This window comes from Ciona robusta, chromosome 4 (assembly GCF_009617815.1).
Source record: "Ciona robusta chromosome 4, ASM961781v2".
In the NCBI taxonomy this organism is placed as follows: Eukaryota; Metazoa; Chordata; class Ascidiacea; order Phlebobranchia; family Cionidae; genus Ciona; species Ciona robusta.
This window is the reverse complement of record NC_143238.1, coordinates 7,092,413-7,114,645: the sequence shown is the minus strand read 5'-3', so window position 1 is coordinate 7,114,645 and position 22,233 is coordinate 7,092,413. Positions and strand designations below refer to the sequence as shown.

At 34.2% G+C, this 22,233-nt stretch overlaps 1 protein-coding gene across 8 annotated transcripts; it reads right to left on the bottom strand.

Moving 5' to 3' along the window:
• Positions 1-746: 746 nt before the first annotated feature.
• LOC149737231 (fibroblast growth factor receptor) lies at positions 747-20,702 on the bottom strand. Of its 8 annotated transcripts, none has more exons than XM_089877556.1 (18): positions 20,518-20,702; positions 19,980-20,285; positions 18,807-18,842; positions 18,651-18,689; positions 18,228-18,394; positions 17,952-18,075; positions 10,069-10,262; positions 7,623-7,758; positions 6,384-6,521; positions 5,727-5,904; positions 5,070-5,188; positions 4,712-4,868; positions 4,216-4,372; positions 3,885-4,007; positions 3,368-3,438; positions 2,783-3,026; positions 1,886-2,027; positions 747-1,425 (listed from the first exon to the last, which is right to left on the bottom strand). In XM_089877556.1, the coding sequence occupies exons 1-18, from the start codon at positions 20,657-20,659 to the stop codon at positions 1,322-1,324; spliced, it is 2,577 nt and encodes an 858-aa protein (XP_089733682.1). In that variant the 5' UTR covers positions 20,660-20,702; the 3' UTR covers positions 747-1,321. The 8 variants fall into 8 exon arrangements, with proteins under 8 accessions (XP_089733682.1, XP_089733684.1, XP_089733683.1 ...); XM_089877558.1 differs by lacking the exon at positions 10,069-10,262 and adding an exon at positions 9,656-9,813; XM_089877557.1 differs by lacking the exons at positions 7,623-7,758; positions 10,069-10,262 and adding exons at positions 6,995-7,139; positions 9,656-9,813.
• Positions 20,703-22,233: the final 1,531 nt, after the last annotated feature.

Sequence of the window (22,233 nt, the reverse complement as noted above, 5' to 3'; positions counted from 1 at the left end):
TGACATAGGCATGACATAAATATCATAGGCATGACATAAATATCATAGGCATGACATAAATATCATAGGCATGACATAAATATCATAGGCATGACATAAATGACATAGGCATGACATAAACATCATAGGCATGACATAAATATCATAAGCATGACATAAATGACATAGGCATGACATAAATATCATAGGCATGACATAAATGACACAGGCATGACATAAATATCTTAGACATGACATAAATGACATAAACATGACATAAATATCATAGGCATGACATAAATGACATAGGCATGACATAAATATCATAGGCATGACATAAATATCATAGGCATGACATAAATATCATAGGCATGACATAAATATCATAGGCATGACATAAATATCATAAGCATGACATAAATGACATAGGCATGACATAAATATCATAGGCATGACATAAATGACACAGGCATGACATAAATATCTTAGACATGACATAAATGACATAAACATGACATAAATATCATAGGCATGACATAAATATCATAGGCATGACATAAATATCACAGGCATGACATAAATATCATAGGCATGACATAAATGACACAGGCATGACATAAATATCTTAGACATGACATAAATGACATAAACATGACATAAATGACATAGGCATGACATAAATATCATAGGCATGACATAAATATCATAGGCATGACATAAATATCATAAACATGACATAAATGACACAAAGACATAAACATGACAACTCCAGAATATTTCCCAACTTTATTTACGAGCAGTGATTCCATTCGAAAAATAACATTTAATAATAACTAATGTGCAGCACTGGCCTTGTGCAAGGAAATTGGCAGAATGTTGACACTACCAGCACAATCTTTAAGTCACCAATTTAATACAAAAATTTTGACACTCACGATTTTGCAACTTAAAATAACTTTGTACAAGAAAGTAAATAAAACAAATATTTCATCAAAAATATGACGTTAGAAAAACTATTATTGATGACATCATAACAGCCACAAAACGTCATAAATACAAAACAATGGTATCTTAATACAGCATGAATCAGCGTTTTATCAGGTGCAATATTTGCTGAGTCATTAAAAATGTACAAATAAGCAACGCCAATGATGTCACAAAATCCGACTGTGATGTCACAATACTCAACTATGATGTCACAATATCGTAATGTGATGTCACAATAATTGACTGTGATGTCACAGTACTGGAATGTGATGTCACGATACTAGACTGTGATGTCATAATCCCGAGTCCTCTTCCTCACGGCAGTGAAATGTTAGGTTTATATGATATCTATGTTTCATACATCTGACTGCATGCGAGCGTGTCCGTTACAAACGATATTCGCATCGGGCTGTGGGTTAAGTAACGGACCAGCTTCGTCAACTTCGTATGCATGAGCGCCTAGGAAAGGCTTGGTATTAATATATAATATACCATAAACACATATATAATATACCATACAAACCAAATATAATATACCATATAACCCAAATATAATATACCATATAACCCAAATATAATATACCATATAAACCCATATATGATCTACCATATAAACCCAAACCCAAACCATTCAACCATTCATTCATTATTGATACATTGAATTTCATTCGCTCGATGCAATATTCCATCATTCAACCATAAATTGTCAGTCACAAAATTTGGTTAAAATTACGACTTTCATTTCTTATCCACTCATTTACTTCATCACATTTATTTATTTGTAGTTCTAAAAGTTGGTGAATGAAATTTAGGCAATACATTTCCATGCCCAACAATCTGGTATTCATTCATCTCTAATTGATTGTCATTCACTCAACACGATATTAAATCATCCGTATAAACTTAACCATCCACTTACCATGGCCATCTATTGGTTCAAACACAGAATCGGAATCTTCCCCCGTTGCGTTCGCTGAATCTCGACTTTCCGTGTCTTCGTCGGAGTCGACGTCAGAAGGGAGGTAATCGGCTTCGCATGGGCTGTTTAGGTCGATGTACTCCTGGGGGGTTTAACTTGTGTTAGTTTGATTCTGGGGGAGGGTTAAAGTTACATTGGTTTACTTCTTGGGTGGGGGGTTAAAGTTACATTGGTTTACTTCTGGGGGGGGGTTAAAGTTACATTGGTTTACTTCTGGGGGGGGTTAAAGTTACATTGGTTTACTTCTGGGGGGGGTTAAAGTTACATTGGTTTACTTCTTGGGTGGGGGGTTAAAGTTACATTGGTTTACTTCTGGGGGGGGGGGTTAAAGTTACATTGGTTTACTTCTGGGGGGGGGGTTAAAGTAACATTGGTTTACTTCTGGGGGGGAGTTAAAGTTATGCTAGTTTACCCTGGGGGAGTTAAAGTTGCTTGAGCTACACGTCTATGTTAAAATACAAAAAAAAAATTAATACAATACCAGTAATAAAATATCATAATAAATAATAATACAATTAACAGTAACAAAAAAAATCAACAAAAATTAAAACGATAAAAAACTTTAAAAAAGGTAAAATCAACAAAAACTAAAAAAAAAAGAAAATTAACAACAGCCACTTAACACACCAGTGATGATTAACATTTTGATTGAAATCCTTAACTCAACAAGTTTAAGTGGAAACAAAAATGGGGAAAAAAAACAAGAAAATTATAAAAAAAACATGAGAACAAAACTTAAAAACAAATGCACCAAAAAAACATAAAAAAAAACATCAAAAATAAACTAAAAACAAGACATAAATTAAAAACAATACCAAGAATAATATGAAAACCCACCAGAGATGAAGAACTCGCCAGCATTCGATCCAAATCCTCGACAAGTTGTCGGAACTGGGGTCGTCTCCGTGGCGATTCCTCCCAACAGTCGCGCATCAATCGATAAAGCTCCGAGGAAGCAAACTGGGGCTGTTCGAGTCGGTCCCCGTTTCGGAGGAACCTTACAAGGTCGTGGGTCTTCACCCCGGGGTAGGGGGAACCACCTAAGGAGAAAATCTCCCAAAGTAGAATCCCGAATGACCATCTGTAAGGGGGTAGGGGATATTGTTGTGGTAGAATATATTTAGAAAAAATAATACAAATATTACAAAAATGATAGAAAAAAGAAAAAATGAAACTTTATTGGTTGTAGGGTAATAAACATCATAGTGGGGGACAGTAGACAGCATTGGACTGTATTTGTCATAATTAATATTATAAGTCTTTCCAAAAATTTCAAAAACAATCACTTTAAAAAACTTTCAAAAAAATTTTGTTTTAAAAACATCCCCTCGACATTGGCCATGAGGTTGTACGGTGCTATACAGTTGGCAAAAAGTAGTGAAATATTGATAAAAAAGTACAACATTAACAAGTTAAACTTACACATCTGTGGCGTGCGTGAACATGTTGTCGGTCATTGCTTCCAAAGCCATCCATTTGTATGGAAGGTGACCCTGGGGGGGAAAGGGTGCTTGTGTAAGGTTTATGTGAATCAGTAGTTTTGAGAAGTAGCTTTACAGAGTGTTTTTGGGAAGTAACTTTACAGGGAACCACAATTATGGGTGTATGTATCCTTGGGCAAGACACTTAACAGCAATTGGTACAACCCAGTGGTCTGTTATGGGCTGTCTAAATGTCAGCCATATTACAAACAAAAACACAACCACTTATAAAGTTACATACGTGGTAACTCGTGAGTTGGATTGAGGTGCATAAAACAGAACACCCGTGTTATAATGACTGCTGTTGCAAAGTGCCCAGCTTTCGTTGGACTTTTCACAGGTGTTTATATAAGTTACGTTGTATTTGACCGACACTGCAGTATTTTTAACAGCTAGTTTTACAAAGTGTCAACAAAACATAACTAGCCACACATAGACATAAACTAAAGCCAACCCACCCTGGTTTCCTTCCTATAATAATCATTGGATCGAATATCTCTTGCCAAACCAAAGTCAGCAATCTTCATGACAAAATCATTCGCAACAAGAACGTTTCTTGCCGCCAAGTCCCGATGAATGCACTGGAAGGTAGAACGGAAAGATTGACATATTCCATATTTTTTTAAAAAAATTCAAATTAAATCAAAGAAGAAAAGGGAATCAACAGAAAAACGACAGTTGATAAAATAAGCTAGGCATAAAAAGGATGAGTAAGAGCTCGATTTTTCCTATATGGCTCAGGACGAACGAATTACTGTGTACAGTCACCTTAAACCTTCATAATCTCACCTTCTTTTGTGATAAATATTCCATTCCCCGAGCCACTTGGTGGGAGGCTGACATCAGCGCTCTCAATGTTAGTGGTTCGTCACGAGGTGGGGCCGGAGAGTCAGGGGTGCTGAGTTCGTATTGTAGCTCGCTCGGTCGGTTGCGTCGCAAGTAGTCTCTGTTTGGAAGTACTTTTTATTGAACATACTTTGGTGGCTTTCATACTTGAAATAAATAGACTTTGTAAATGGAGTATGAAAGGAATTAAAAATGGAATACATTACTTGGTAAATAATTGTTTTATTTTGAATATTATAAGAAACATATAATACAACATAATTACTAACACAACTTGTTGAATAATAAACTTTGGTGGGAGAAAATAACAAAAAACAACATAATTAGTCAAACAATTTGGCACGACACATATTATGCAAAAAATCACTAAAAAAACAACCCTGATCTAAATTTGCTTAAATAACGTAACTATTGTTAATTCAAGATAAAAAAAACAAACCTCAAGTTTCCTTTCTGAGCATATTCTGTCACCAGCCATAAAATACCGTTCTGTGTACAAACACCAAGCAGGTTGACGATATTCTTATGTTTCCCAACCCTTTTCATTTGGTCCATCTCTGTTAGCAAATCTAACATGTCTTTTTCTGTCCTTGTGCCTGTGGGGAAGGTATATGGTTGTATTAAGGATGTTATACATATGTTTAGTGATGCGGTTAGGAAAAAAATAAGCATAGAATTTTTCAAATTTCCTCCTTGGCATCGCCATTGCATATGTTATATATGGCTGTATAAAATATACAAACAAAAATCGATTAATTTTAAGCAGAACCACAAATTTTTTAGCTGGAAACACTCACTCTTCAACATCTTGACAGCAGCGTCAACTTTTTCCTTCCTTCCACCAGCGCATCTTATAAGATCTGCACGGAATACTTGGCCAAAGAAGCCTTCGTCGATTCGCTCATGGAGGAGGATGCTGGATTTTATTAAGAAGTGTTAAGAGATGTGGTTTTTGCTTATTTATTTCTTTGGGGCAAGGGGTCAGGGATTTAGGCCAGTTTTGAGTGTACACTCTATTCTATATAGTAAGGTCCTTGTCCAGGCCATGGGATTTAGGCCAGATTTGGCCCATTACCCAAACAGCAAGAGTTTTAGGCCAGATTTTGGGATTACCTCACTATGAGAGTTAAGTCTTCAGTGAGATTGTGAGGTACACCTGATACCAGGAATGTAGGTCTATTACCCCAACACAACTTAATGTTGGCCAAATATAGAATCTATACACCCAGCACCTAACGCATTTTACATCATAGCACTAAGTATGTACGCCAGATGGAGATATTAATCTAAAAGATACAGAATAACTGCAACAAACTAGGCCCAACTGGCCCTGATCTGGTGCTCATAGAGTTGAACATTTCTTGTGTAAAAAAATACAGTAAGGATCTGGTTCTACGAAACGTAACAGACTAAAATTAAATCCAAATTTTTCCAAAATAAGAAGATCAACTTACTCTTCCCTCTTCAGTTCCCACTGTAGATCAGGTTGGATGTTGATCTCGATATGATCAGCATGAGGAAGACACATCCTCCTCCAAGCTTGTTCGTTCCCGAACAACATCACCGGCTCCTCCATCTTCGACATGGGGGGGATGTTGTCGGGGTTCTCGATCGGGATCAAACGGGGAGGATCTGCATGGAGGGATGGGTGGAATAATAGAGTGGAATAAATGGAATTATTACAGGGTCTGGGTGAAATGATTGTGTTTAGAGTGAAATAAACACTATATGTTAATAAAACATACCCATGGATTGTGTTCTTGTGAAATAATGGAGTGTTGAGAAATAAATGGGATTTATACACAACTATTTTAGGTGGTAACTATTATGAGTTGGAGTAATTACCATGTCTTGCCCAATGACACATACAACCATAATAATGGCAGCATCAAGCTTTGAAGTCTGTACCTTTGGGCTAAGTTCAGCTTGGTTGGTAAATGGTTATTTCAGCCAAGCTATAACATCACTAAAAAAATGCAGTTAACACTATAGGGAAATGAGCCAACTCTGACCAAAATCCCAAACCTCTCGGGGCGCCTTGCCAAATGGCCTTACCAATAAAGAATAGAACAATATTTTGGCAGACTTGTAACATAAAGAGAATATCCTACCTTTATTTTGATAGCGAGAGTTGCACATATACACAATGAACGCAAGTAGTATTATGAAGCACACAACCCCAAAGATATATATGAGATAATGAGTGTCTTGTGGGATTTCTTCGGTCCATACATCATTCTCATCTACAACTAAACAACCAAGTTGGGATTAGAATATATTGGTTATTGTATAAACACCACCATGCCACCTTACATGCTTAGCAAATATAACATATATTGATACATATGGTGGAGCAGTAGGGTATATGGTTTACAATGGTAGCGGCTTTGTTGCGCACAGATCGTCATTAACGGGAAAATATTACCTATCAGTGACCACTGGAGCAATTATTGTTAAGTGTCAAAAACACACTCCAATAAATCGACTTTAATAGTCACTTTATTACGTTACTAGACACCCACGATGGAATTACCAGTTACTTTTCACTCTTGTTGAATCATTGTTTTGGTCGCGTTAATCGGCGAATATGAACGTTTTGACAATAAGTGTTCACTTATACACCTAAGAAAAGACCTGGAACCTTCCAATTACTTTCCAGTGCTGCCGAACCATTTTCCCTTGCTCCACCATATAGTTAAACATGTTATATTGCATATCAAACCTGGCAGCACTGTGAGCCATGCAGAAACATGAGACACCCCGATAGAATTTCCAGCAAGACAAGTATATTCCCCAGCGTCGGCAAATGAAACATTTTTCAATGTTAACTTTTCCATCTCCGCGTCAGTAGTGTTAATACCAGCTCTCTGATGTTTCAGGCAATAAGTTAAACACCTCATGCAGTATTTAAAATTATTTTAAAAATTATATAAAAAGTTTTTTTTATAAAAAAAAGGTTTTAAAAGAAAAAAATATAACATGCAAAAAAGTAAAAATAGATTACCGTAAATTTAATTTTAAAGCGGTTTTAATGTTATCACCACGTTTGATGCTTTATATCTAAAGTTTTGGTCGCATTATCATAAAATAATATCTTTTCATGCAGTTTCTTATTTCACCAATTATATTTTATGAATCCTATTTTATTTTTACAATTTTTTTCTTTTTTTTAAATTTAACATTTCACCCATGCCAATATTCTGGTTGTTTCACTTTATTTGAAACAACCAATCACGCGCGAGAAGCAAGATTCTCATCCAATCAGTGATTAGAGACTTTAACACTGCCCTTCCATGCATTTAAACTGTTAAACAACTTTAACAGCGACACCCTGAGCACCACCATGGTACCTTTAAGATAAGCAGAATGGTTTTTAGACCCAATGTAGTTGGTAACCCGACAGACATAAATACCCTCGTCAGATTTTGTAACATTTTTAATTCTAAGCGTCTCAGTTTGCAGATTTGTTTGATTTATGCCAGATTTCTAGCAACAAAATAAGGGATTAGTTTTTGGAGGACCGAAAGTTAAAAAAAATGAATACAATAACTTAAAAAAAAAAAAAAAAAAAGTTACAAATTTCCAAGATATTTAGTCTGTTATTTTGCTGCCAGGCAAAGCATAAGTAAGTTGGGAGATCTCTTACAGACTTACGACACGCCTAGCAGCAACATTATATATAAATAAATATACTGTATAAAAGTGATTTTATGGTAAAAATATAAAACTTTAAAATTATAAATGTAAACCAAAAAAATACATATAATAAAGTAACACATAAGAAAACATTTATATATGCACCCTTAAAGTTAAAAGTATTCAAGTATTTTTGATCAGTTTTCATTCATAATCATCTAATTCATTTTATTTAATGAGTATCATCAAATTCAGTTTTATTATGAATAGAATTTAATCAAAAAAATCAAATTCAAATTCAGCACTCTTAAACTTAGGAGCATTTTACAAAAAAATCCAATAATTTGAAGAATTTTTAATCAATTTTAATTCATGATCATAAATATAAAGTAATTTTACGAATTTACTTTAACTTTTAAGGGTGCATTACATTATAAACATAATTATAACATAAACATGCAACAGTCCACCAATACAGACAACATGTAGCATAAGAATGTGGCTTGGTTAATTTTGCTTTGGGTTATTTGCCAGAAAGTTATTATTAAACATATTTGAGGTAGTGCCTAGTGACATGCACTTTGTTGGGGGCTAAATCTATTGCTGTTAATATGATCTTTATGTTGAAGTTAATGTGATATTTATGGCCAGTTAATATGATCTTTATGGCGTAGAGTTAAAGATGAACATGCATTGAAAGATGAATGATTTTATGATGAAACAATAGAAATTTAAACCCCATTGTTTTGTCATTGTTGAGAAACAATACAACTTTATGAAACCCATGACACCAAATCATGAATCCTATTTTAGAATAATTGACTTTATTCTAAAAAGGAACTTTCAAAAATTCATGACAAAAAATACAGATTATATGTAAAACGAAGCCATAGAAACACAAGATATAACAGAGCAAAAATAGGAAAGTGTTTTTGTGGTAAATTTTCCACTTAACAGGGTAATCTTATATCTTAAATTTTAATTTTAAATTAAAATTGCAAAATGGCCAGTTATATGCCTGCTACCAAAGAAAATCAATTAAAAACCTAAAAAAAAATTCTCTTTTAAAACCTAAAAAAAAGTTGAACTCAAGTTACAGTTTATTTGGTTTTGGACATAAAAGTTGGAGAACTGTGTTTCTATGGCTCTGTGTTAAACATAAAACCTGCATTGGCTTTCTCAAACTCCCAGAATCTTATTACATTTTATCATCTATGGAATTTGAGGTTTCATTTTGAAAGGAGATTAAATTTTGCTGACGAGATTACACCGACACCACCAACACCAACATGCTTACAACACACCGTAGTTTCATTTGTCAATAAAACATGAAGTATTTGTCACTAGGCAGGACCTCATATATATAGGGGCTTGTGGCTGAAAAGGGGGCTTTTAGGGGCTTGTGGCTAAAAAAGAGGGGGCTTTGGGGGCTTTTGGGGCTTGTGGGTCTGTTATGATGGACAGGTGTTGCCACAAACAAAGTGCTCATAATGCCAATTTAACCCAAACAATCATGGTATAAATACAAACAAAAACTTTAATCGTTTTGGCAACTTTTACAGTTAATTAATCCCAATTTTTTGTATGTTTTTCACTTTGTTACAAAAGATAAAAAAACATATGTGGCAAAACTTTAAAAATTTTAAAATCAATGACGAATTTTCTTTTTTTTTTACTTTTTGGGAATCAAAATTTGTGGCATTTTTTGAGCACTTCGCGGCAACAGCGCCTCTGTGTGTGGATTTACCTTCAACACAGTGACGTTGACGTTATATTTAAGCCACTCTACGTGGGGGTGTGCGTCGCTGTAGACTATTCGGCACCGAAAAGTGACAGTGGAACCAACTTTAACAGTTTGATTCTTCATTCCATCGGCTGACAACACAGGGGGAATGGGGATCCGCGCTGGTTGTCAAAGTAAATTGAAAGAAACTTAAAATTTTCACCAAAGGAAAAGGATAGAGTTATGTTTAGTAAGCCTTATGTGCAGTTAGCGTGACATCACAATATGCATTGTTACATGACATACACCAGTTTCAAGCAACAGGACAACAGCAAGCATATCAATCTGATGTCAAAGGATAAGATACCAAATGAACATCAGTAGTTAAATGATGGTTGCAAACAGAATGACTGTTACGTGCAATGGACATGGTATACCTTCAATGTAATCACATAGGGGGACTTAGAAACTGGGTCGTATTTTGACCCGTTAACCTCTACATGCTTTAACCACTCCATATGAGGGTGAGGGTCACTGTAGACCTTGCATTTGAAGGTCACATCCTCTCCCACCTTGACAGTTTTATTTGCTGGTAATCCAAATTGGAGGATGGGGCGGTGTGCCAGACGTTCTGTTATGAGTATGAACCGTGCAATCATATCTTAAGCCACACTTGAAGAACACACCAAACATGACTATAAACATACAATACATAACCCCTATACTGTACAAACATAGGCGCGAAACCTGGGGTGGCAGGGTGGTCAGGCCAATCCAAAAATTTTCTGCATTGCATTAATCAGTAAACATTACAAGTTAGATTGGTTTCAAAGGATTGTGTGTCTAACTATCCCTCCCCTGTGTTTTTGCAAAGTTTGGCGCTTATGTATCTGAACTCTACTACTTCCATCTAAGCTAAAGTTAGGCTAGCATTACTGAACAAATCATTTACATTCATTAAAATTCACCTCGTAATTGCCATGGAAAACATAATTGCTATTGAAACTCGATCTACCATGGCAATTTACGGCCTACTTGTTTTGCAATGTCTTATACTTAAGAGTAGTAAGTAATATTCATATTTAAAAAAACTGTAATAATGCAAGTTGTGGAGCTGCAGGGAAATTGGTTAAACAGTTAAATCTGGGGTGAATTTCATGGAATGCTGAATATAAAATATTCCGTAAATAATTTACCACAAATAAAGTATCGTAGATTTTAACAAAAAGTGTTGACAGATTTGGAACATATTGACCTAACTGTTGCTATTCAAACCAAATCAATGGGTATATATTATACACTAAGGAATCGATGATAGACAATGTATGGACCCTTATGGATGATTCACCACCATTAAAGCTTAGATAACATACTAACCACACACTGTGGAGTTAAATCTGCTTTGGAATAATAAGGAATATGGCTTAGTGCAGCAGTGTGCGTAATAATATCAACCCTGGCAGAACAGCTAAGCTACTTTTACTAAAACATAGAATTATATACACTATACGGTGCTATAGAAGGCAGTATAAGTATAGCCTATACCGTACACAAAAGTCTATTTAGGTTTAATATAAAAGTATAGCAATGCAAATGTGCAATTTAGAATGTTTTGAACTAAAATGTATATACTTTAATAAGACATACAATTTACCATTAAAAATACATGATTACGAAACATTTATTCCAGTTTACAAGTGTGTTAAGCTACAACAAAATATATAGCCAGCCCACAATATACCCTCACAGAATCCAAGAAATACAATCACTTGAAATAACCCTTAAGTATCATACAGGGTGTTGTGAGGTCCACAATAGGTTGTATTATTATCACATCACTTGCCAACTACTTCCAATATATCCCCAACAACATTAAGGGGATACTGGGCAGGAAGTAATTGACAAATATTCAAGTGTGGATTATTTGGGTTAGGAGAAAATTCTACAGAACTTAAATGAAAGTGTTGTATATATATATATATATATATATCACTTGAAATATATATATATATGTATGTATGTATAAATCTTTTGACTTTAATTTTTTGTCATAATTTTTTTTTAACTTCTTAATTTTTTTTGTTATCCTATGGGCTTTTTTATTACAACAACTATTCAAGTAAACAAACAGCAGGTGAAACAGGGCCAAGTTTTACATTAATCCTACATTTACTGTACATAGTACCTTTACCATGTAATAATGGATGATTTTCAATGAAAGTGGAGTAAGAGAAAAACAATCCGAGACAATAAGAGCTAAGTAGGGTTTACCCAAAATAGAGTTAAAGATTTCTATTCACAGCGTAAAATAAAATCAACACGAGACCTACAATGCTTCTTCTGTTACACAATAAACCACTTTCTCTCCATTCAAGTCAAATCAATGGTTATACAATGCAAGGAATCAATGGAAGACAATACATGGTCTCACAATGAAGTATTTGTTGTATAGACATGGTTAGAATGAATGGGAAATTCTGGACATCCTGCCCAACCTAACTTAAGTGATAAATTAAATTAAAAGTCCCAAGGTAGTAATATGGAACTATTTACCTCAGACCTCTAGAGAAATACAGCCATATTGAATGAGTCACCACCATAACAGCTAAGATAACATACTAACCACAATGTGGAGGTAAATCTGCTTTGGAATAATAAGGAATGTGGCTTTGTGCAGCAGAGCGCATAATAATATAAACTATGCAAATGCCAAACGACACAAGTTTTTTGCAACAACTTTTTCAAAATCAGTTTTAAAACAACGCTAATCAAAACACTTAAATATTGCATTGTATTTCAGTTACACAACAATGCTTTAAATAATAGAACAGCATTCTGTAACTCGTTGTTGTAACTCTGTGACTTCAAGCACATAAGCCGAATAAATTGTAATAAAATTGCACAAACTATTTTTTTTGTAATCAAAAGCACACTAGGATTTATGCATTGTTAGATAATGTACACTAGTTTAAATAAAACATAAGACCAAAGTGATAGTAACTTTGAAAGCACAGGTAAAAAAGGTAAACATATACTATAGGGGGAATTCTCCTTTAATTAGAGGCTTGACCCATGGGTATTGGGTTCAATATACGCTGTATCCCACTGGGTTATGAGGTATACCAAGGTATTTACAATATACAGTTAAAAAAAACGTATAAGAATACATCGGGACCATTATTTACACCTCGCTTGACAACAGTTATGGACACCATGGAAACAATAAGGAAATAATTTCTGCTAGTTTGCCTGCTTAACAAGCTATAGGAAGTTGTTAAGATGGTTTAAAGTGTGAGTTGTTTGGTTACGAGAAGCCCTTGGGTATAACAGGCATAATGAAGTGCTTAGAGCTTCCTTATACCATGTTGAGTGTTATATAAATATATATATATATATATACATGTGGCCCCTAGGCACTTATACTGCACTGCTAATTTAAAGAACTTATTAAAATATATTTTGGGGTAGTGGTCCATGTTTTATCCAATTAATGTGTTGTGTCTTGTGTATATGTTTTGTATAAAACTTTTAGAGGTGTTTTATAATGAATAAAGACTGCTGGTTTACTGTTAAATAACTTTTTCTTTTTACTTAAAAAACTACACTCTTTTCTAATGATTCAGGGTGAAGAAATAAAAGTTATGACGTTATACAATATTTCTATGCATTTAAAGCCCTATTTGTTTAAAAGAGGAACAATTATATTTTATTTTCAAACATGCATAATAAACCATGTAATTGTAATTTGTATTATATATTTGTTGTCCTACATTGTATACATCATTATACACTGCAGCCTCTACTTTACAGATTAAACTGAAGAGATTAACTTCATAATAACCAACACGCATATATATTACATCGGTAGCAGGGTTCTAACTATATGAGCTGCTGGATTGTCATGTCATAATTGCCGCTGTAGGGGACCGGACGTAGAGCGGACGCGGGTGTTTGTTGAGACAGCGGATCTACTGTGACGTCATAAGCAGGCAGCTGGATGCCGCGCGCGATTAACTTTATGGAAGCGACGGGTAATATACCGGTGGTAATAACGCCGGAGGTGAGATACCGGTATTAAAGCAGGCTGGAGGAAAAGAAGCCAAAGATTACGGGAATATACATCCTAGAATCCGTGTTTGGATTTTAATATAAAGCAACAACCCCCCCTCCCCCTGCTTTTTTTTACATATCATAAAGTTCGACATTAAATTGCGAGGATTTAAAAATACTAACCAGATTTTGACATATTCTTGCGCGGACTTTTGTCTAAATTATTTTTTTAGTGGGGATTCGCGTGTTTTAACAACTGTTGTTTTACCGTTACGTCCTGCCTTTTAATTTTCGAATATTTTTATGAGAGCTACGTTATCGTAACAGAGGAGACAAAAGAAATATTATTTATATAATAAGAAAACGTTACTTAAAACTAAATCACGAGTGTGTGTCTTAAAGTTTACTCCCATACGACCGTTTGTCTGCAGAATTTAAATTATTTATAAAATATCACCAACTATTAGTTACAGGACATCAGTTTTAACGAGTTGTATGGAACGACTGAATAATTAGGAACACGTCATAATTAACGCGTATTTACGTCATAATTTTCCCAATTATGATGTAACAGAGCAATTGTTTTAACACAGAAGAAATTAATTTGTTTAATTACGTCTATTATGGACAATAAATGGGAACGCGCGTCTGTTTTGTGGTGAAGAATAAACCAGAGTTAGAATATATACCGATTTTGGAATAAACATAGATAAAATTATTTTAAGATTTTATTGAGAAAAAAATTATCCTGTAATTTAATTCAATAGGTTTTGTAATTTTATTTCACTTTTTGACCGTTTTGCAACGATTGCCGTTATATTTTTGCTCGTGTGTGTTTTTTGCAAATGATTCGCAAAAGTAACTTTATAGGGATAAAGATAGCTGGCTAAAGACGGCTGTAAACCTACAGAAAATACATGAAGCGTAACATACTTCATGCTCCAGTGAGCGTAGGCATGCAACGTACTAACAGGGTAAATCCGATGATCCAAAAAGTTTAGGTCACGACCAAAAAGTGGCTTAAAGCTATTTGCTTTATTGTGGTAGTGTAAAAGAGATTCAAACGTTCACAGTGAATTGTATTATTTATAATTGTCTCATTTTATGTTTATACAAATTACACACATACATATAAAGTAACCCAAAAAATGTTAAACTTGTTTAATTTTCCTTTTTACGCACTAATGTACAGTTCGCTTCATGCTAATTGCAGCTTGCCTTACACAAATTATTCGAAAATTAGTTTTAAAATTGTGTCGCCAAACCTGTGTTATTATTATATGCTTGTATTTTTCATCTCACGTAAAAAGCTTGAAGCATTGGTCGTAAACAAGCCATTTATATCGACGGCGCCCAGGCAAAATAACTCTATGGTTCATTTGGATTCTACGAAAAGTGGCAATCGTTGTTTGGAGGAATAACAAACGAAAGGTTGGTTCTTGTTACATCTGGCGTGCTAACAAACAGTGAATTATTAGAAAAACCTTTTTCAGACTTCACTATTATTTGACAATTTTCCTCGAGTAGTTTTACCCGCAATGTGTTTTTAACGACCGTTCTGCTGCTAATTCTATTTTCTTTGTTGTTTTAATTCTCGTATTCGAAAAGATAAATAAAATTCACGGTTTTCAATACTGGATGCTTATACAACACATGAAAATATAGCTGCGTTTGGTATTTGGTTATATATTATATAACAGACAACATTATAATACAGCTATAGCTTGTTTAGCTATTTCGTTACGGTAGCGAAGATTAATAATGGACACGAGCGAAACGACGGGATATAGCGACAAAACAACAGTCGTTAAAACACGCTCACGGTTAAAAACGAACATTACTGAACAATTAAAAAGAGTGGTTGCTACACATAGCAGACAAATACCTTTACAAGTTAACACACACTTATTAGTTATTACTGTAATAATAATTATGAAAAAAAACAATATTTTTACTGTAGGGTTAGGCTTTGGCGTTAAGTTATGGAATGTTATTACACGGTTTGCATGTACGTTTTTTCCTAGTGTAAAACAGGACACAATTATACCGTAGCCTATGCTATATAAGGTTAAGGTATTTTAATAAATTAAGAAATATAAATTTAATATTTATTGATTTTGAATTAAATAAACAGGAAGTGGCACACAGGTAACAATATTTTATTAGGAATTATATTTTAATTAAATATTTCTTCGGGGGGTTTGTTTGGATATCATAAATTGTTACGGAAGGGAAGGTTTTATGACGTAATAAATAAGATACAGACAATTGCTGAGGAAATATCAAACTTTATGATGTAATTCTAGAATCAAGATTCTAGAATATTGAATTAAAAAATCGAATTTTATGTTTTCAAATTTTTATTATGTCATATTGGGCATTGTTGCCCCTGGCAACAGAAATAAGTTGTTTGTGACGAAACACTTGAAGTAAAATTTCAAATATTCGTAGCCAGAGATCGTTGGGTTGGATAATTGTCGATGTTATCGCCGGAGGGGACATGTCATTATGACGTCACTATGTAGGATCGGCCTACGCGAATTTAGCGAAATCTGGAAGTAATTTAACAACCGGCATTGTCTCGTGCTAATGACGCAGTGACATCACTGTGATGTCATAGTATATACTGTAACGGAAGAACACGCTTAAATATTTATATGTTCAAAGGAGAATCGATTGTGACGTTACGGATGGAAGTGTGACGTCATAATAGACGAACAATTGGACGATTGTCAAGCAATTGTCGACGGCGCGCATTAAGTCGAGGTCGTGTCTTGGTTAATTTTTAAACAAGGCCAAGAATTCAGGACAAAGCCCTTGAATGGCATTTACATTCTAACAGCAATCAGCATGGTATTGTATTTTTTTAAGGAGAGACTAACAATGCCATTTAGGTGGAATATATATCTTATATTTTATTAAACAATTGGTTGGACTTGATTTTTGCTGTCACATTTACATAGCACTAATTCCCTCACTTATGGTATGGGAGTTTTAAGCTACAGATGTTTTGCTATATTGACTTATTTTTGCTGCGTTTCTAACATTATAACACTATGGTTATCAGTTGCAAACACAATGGATTTGTGTTTGCTGGGCTTTTGTCACTACAATAATAAACATAGACATATATAATAAAAGGCTTCATTTTAAAGACACGAATAAAATCTTGACAACTTAATTTCAAAACAACATTTACATAATTTCAATATACCTTATACTATAACGGTCAAAAGGCCTTGTGAATTACTCCAACAGGCGACCAAACCAAATGTTGACCTACTTTCAAGTTATACAACAACACAACTAGAAGACTAGACATAAATACTACAAGACTAAGAACCAGTAACATTAGGAACATTTCTAGATATAACTGAATCCATTATTGCACACACATGCTTATACTTGTACTTGTAGTATAACTATATATATATATAAGTATATAGTAGGGTGGGGGAGATGGGAGACGTTTTTATTCTATTATCTCTTTTCATTTGGTAGCAACCAAAATAACGTTTTATTATATAGTATCTAATCTATGTTTTAAAATTACTTTTAAGATACAATTGCATTCTTTATTGAAACTAAATGGTTATACTTATACATTGCATAGCCAACAGTATAATATATATACTATATATATATGTTGTATAATACTATAACACTGTGTTTTAAAATTATTCTTCTATCTATATATTGCACTCATTGTATGCTAAGGGCTTAATACTTGTAGTGGTTACTGGTTACCAATATAAAACAAACAATAAGCTTAAAGTTAACAATCTGTAAGATTGCAGCATAGTTAGTAAGTAGTAGGAAACGGCTGGCAACACTTGAAACAGTAGAGATTACTTGAGGGGAATGGAAGTAAATATTTGTACAGGGACAAGTACAAAACATGGGAACAAACAACTAACTTAGTAACTAAGTGGGAACTTTAAGCCATGGATAAGTCTGTCACCTAATTTAACACTATGAGCCAAAGAGCCGTATATGAAATACAAAACATATTTGATCTATAGTAGGGTGGGGAAAGATGGGGCATATTAAACAAAATACAATTTGTTAGACTTTTATTTTTGTTGGTTAGGTATTTCATGGCACTTAATCCTGACAAGCCTAATCTTAAATATTCTTTTCTAAGCTGCTAAACTAGTAAGTCTCATAGGTAACATGCTACCTTTGTGCTAGTGATAAAGAAAACACTTCAACTCAAAGTGTAATGTGGTATGAAATCAAACCATTGCAAAATATCGAATGGTAAACCTACCTACTACATCCAGTTCGTAAGTATGGTTGATGGAGCCGTACTTATTATGGGCCACACACATGTACTTAGCACGGTCGGACATTATCACCGACTCCAATGATATTTGCTGGTTGCGTTGACGGAACTGTTAAGTAACAAAAATGAGATTGTGTTTTGATACATTAAATACAACATTAGAAATATTTAACAGCAAATAGTTCTACATTGAAATATAAAATAGCTTTACATTGAAAAGTCCCACAAATTATAATTGCTAGAACAGATAGCATCAAGTACCTTGTATCCCCCCAGTCTTCCATTCTTCTTGATTGGTTCCCCATCTTTATACCAATCCACGGTGATTGGTCTTGCACCTTGAACTGCACATCTAAACTGGACAGTGTTACCTGCTGGTTCAGCGTGAAGTCGCTTTTGCATCTTCTGTTCATTGACCCAGCGTGGAACTAATGTAAAATACAAAGAATGATAATTGTTTAAATTTAGCTATGTCGTTTAGGTCAGAGTTGGCCATTACCCAAGAATTCTGTACTAAACTATTTTAAAATTTATAAAAAATTGCCTTGAATAATACAAAGTATTTATACTGTTGTACTGCTGTTGAAAAAATTGTTCTCATTTATTTGGTATACAGTAACTAGTAACAATAACAGTCACACTCGACCAGCTAATGCAGCGCGTGGATAGGCAATTTAAACTTACTCTTGTGACGATCCGTAGTTGTAGATGCATTCACAGTATCTAGAAAATAGAATGAAATCAATTCTATTAATTATATACAACACAGGTTATAGGTTAATTCAAAAAATGTTCAACCGAAACATAATTTATTCCTAAAAAATAGATTTCTTTACGTACCACTTTTTGGTGCTCCGTTTGTATCGAACAAATCTTCTGAAAAATTTAAATAAATAGATAAGAAATGGGTGGTTTATATTAGTTGGGGTAAGATGGGATACGTTGGGGTAAGATGGGATATATTGGGGTAAAATGGGAAAATATTCTATTTTCTTGTCCCATTTCGCAGTAAACAAAAAAGAATATTTACAGAACTATATAACCGTATCCTCACAAATCTAGAACAGTGTTGGTAATTGTTAAAAACACATTTATAAAATCTGGGGCATTATGTGCTAAAGTTTCCATCTTACCTTTACCTACTGTATACAAGTCAAACCCTACCATGTAATAGTCTTGTATAATATATAAGATATTGCATGCAACTGCCACCGATAAAGGTTATGCAAATGCATGAACGTTAGTTGGCGAAAAATAGAGGTTGCATGTTAATGTGAAAACAAAATAAAACTCAATAATTTCTTTATAACTTCAAATTATTGAGAAAATAATTGCAATATTGTTCAATGACAAATTTAAATTGCATGATGATGGATGAACAAAATTACGCTTCAAAAGGGGAAAAGATTAATATAATGATAAAATTAAAATAATAATATATATATATACACAGAGACAGAGTCACAGAATATTATTAAAATTTAAAAAAATGTTGAATTGACTGTTACCTTTTTTAAAACAGATATTTAATTAAGTAAAATACTTGATTTTAGGTAAAGTGTTATGTTTAAAGCTCCTTTAATATTAATACACTTTAAACATTCAAAGAAATTAAATTTTAATGACTAATTAAGCCAAAATATTTTCCTAAGCGAAATGACCCATTAGCCGAAGATTGCAGGTAAAAGTTAATTCAGTTAATATTATTTAAAGCTTTGGTTCAACACCTCAAGTTATTGCATAAAAACAGCTTATATATATAAATAAATACAAATTTTGGGTAGGGTCTAAAAAATTGAGGTCAAAAACAAGCAATATGCTCATAGGCCACAGTCAAGTTGCCACCATTAGAGAATACACCAATGCAGAGAAATGGCAGTTTTTCGCTGCCACAAGAAATCCAGTATGAAAGTAACATGACATGCATAGAAAGACATGCTGAGATTAAGAGAGACATGCAGATGTATCAGCCCAGTGCACCAACTTTCTTTGCCACCCTTTCATAAATACTACCTTGGTCTTGCACACGAACACTAAACTCGAGTGAGGTTTTTCCGTTTGAATTGGTTGCCACACATTTGTAATTCCCGCTGTTCCCCGCGTTGGCATTACTTATAATAAGTTTGTTGTGCAAGATAGTAACATATGGGGGTTCTTCGTTCACACCAACCCATTTATGTTTCCTTAGTTTGTAGAAATCGACGGCAGTGTTGTGACGAGATTTAACGTCGCAAGGAATTTTAATTTTTCCCCGTCTCGGAACATAGATTTCAAACTCAGATTTAAGAACTGCGGCAACCCGAAACTCAGGTAGTTTTCCTGGTGGGCCAAGTTAAAGAAAGTTTGGAAAGGGAAAGAGAAAAAGTGGGTGATATAGGAACGAATAAACAATGCTGAGTTTAACAACAACATGTTTAATATTCTGGTTATTTTTACATATAAGAGACTACAAACAACTATTTAAGCTGAAGACATGCGAATGTAGAGTTATACACGACATTTTACTAGCAGATCTTGGGTTATATCACACGGAATACAACACACGTCTTACCTTCTGGGTTTGAAATGTTTGTTTGAGCAGCTAGCGTTGAAATTGTGTTGAGGGGTTTGGTTTCATTCTTTAAGCTTGTTGTTGAAGCAGAAGTAAAAATTGTCAAAGCGACAAAAATAAACGTATTTTGTAGTTGTATCATTTTTCCTACCCTAATCACTATATAACACAAAAAGTTAAAATATATAAGTAGTGTCTGTATGAGTTAAAACTGCATGGCTATTAAACATGTTACATATAACTCACTTTGAGTTATAACGAATTATTTAAACAAACTATATATATATAATTAAAAAAATGTGTAAAACTGTATATACAACAAGCAAATTCTATAGCATTGAAAAAGCTACTACATTTTAATTATTGTAGACCTATACACTAATACACAGAGTGCAGCAAACTAAACGGATATGCACAATCAATGCTAAAGCGTATAATCATATTGTGATTCTTATCTGCTTATCCGGTTCCATATAACCGGTATAACATACGCTGCGGTCGAACTATTGTATTAATATCCGCACCATTTAAATCAATATGTTAAAACCTACAGCAAATATTTATTTTACCAAACGCGCGCTCAAGAAATATGTCCAAAACGATTACTTATTACTGATATACGTTGTTGGAGCTTGACTAAAATTTTACAAAAACAATAAATTTCTGAATAACAATCCTGCAAACTTAGCAGCTAACTGAACGCGCGCGCACAGCGACTGCAGAGAAATCTACTTTGACAAAGAATGGAAAATAGGAAACCAAATAAAACAGAAAACAGCGCTCTTAGTGATAGTATGCAGTCGTGTGGGGACGAAAGTCACAAAGTTAAATGAATGTAACTTCGCGTTGATGGTCAATGACAGTCGTTATAACACAGATATTATGTTTCTTTCACACACTTTTTGCTTGCTTACGAGTTACTGCGTGTGCAATTTATGGTGTATTCGGTGCGCAGCAAAACCACAACTTATTTATCCTCGCATGGCGGGGCAACAACAGTCGTTATAACACAGGTGTTCTGTTTCATACACGCCGCGTCCACTTATAAGTTACCACGACCACGTGTGTAATTTTGTGCAACACACGCAAAGACACACCGAGTTTCGAACCAGGCGTCCTATATGGTTAAAAAGGAACGCTCTCCCCCGATGTAATGTTCATGGCTACGTTTGTAGATGCGTTTAACAGTCGTCGCCCCTGCCCTATTAACAATACAATGGGTTTACATTCAGCACCTAAAACCTATACGTTTTTATCGTTGTTTTAACAGTTTGTATTTTTTTAAAAGAAGTCGATATATATTCTAGTTTTTGTGTAGCAGTCATTAAAATGAGGACACTGTTTTTTTCTAAATCTTTTTTATTTTGAGTGCGATTTCAGGGTAAATTGAACTTATGGACATATTTGCCACTTTGTAATGTTTCTTTCTAAATTGCGTGTATGGTAAAACACAAAATACAAACATTTCATGTAGCAGTCGGGATTTGCTATGTGCAAACCACGCAGCCTGATATGCACCGACCCTACACTAGGTCACTAGGATTTCCGCACTTAAGCGAACGCGACGCCTCACAATGCCTTCTTCCGGTTCTCCCAATAAACACACAAATTGCAAAGCGACGGTTCTCTGTTAAATGAATGAAATGAATGAATATCACTTAACAGAAGAGGTGAAACTAATAAGGTAGTACGGTATATAAACAGTTCACATAGGAA

Excerpts from the sequence above, each read along its gene's own strand:
- LOC149737231 (XM_089877554.1), bottom strand. The coding sequence starts at position 20,659 with ATGATACAACTACAAAATACGTTTATTTTTGTCGCTTTGACAATTTTT. Across the intron at positions 10,263-17,951 it reads TTACGAACTGGATGTAGTAG|AACGTCTGGCACACCGCCCC; the intron begins GTAGGTTTACCA and ends TACTCATAACAG. Across the intron at positions 3,027-3,367 it reads TTCACGCACGCCACAGATGT|ATGGTCATTCGGGATTCTAC; the intron begins GTAAGTTTAACT and ends ACCCCCTTACAG.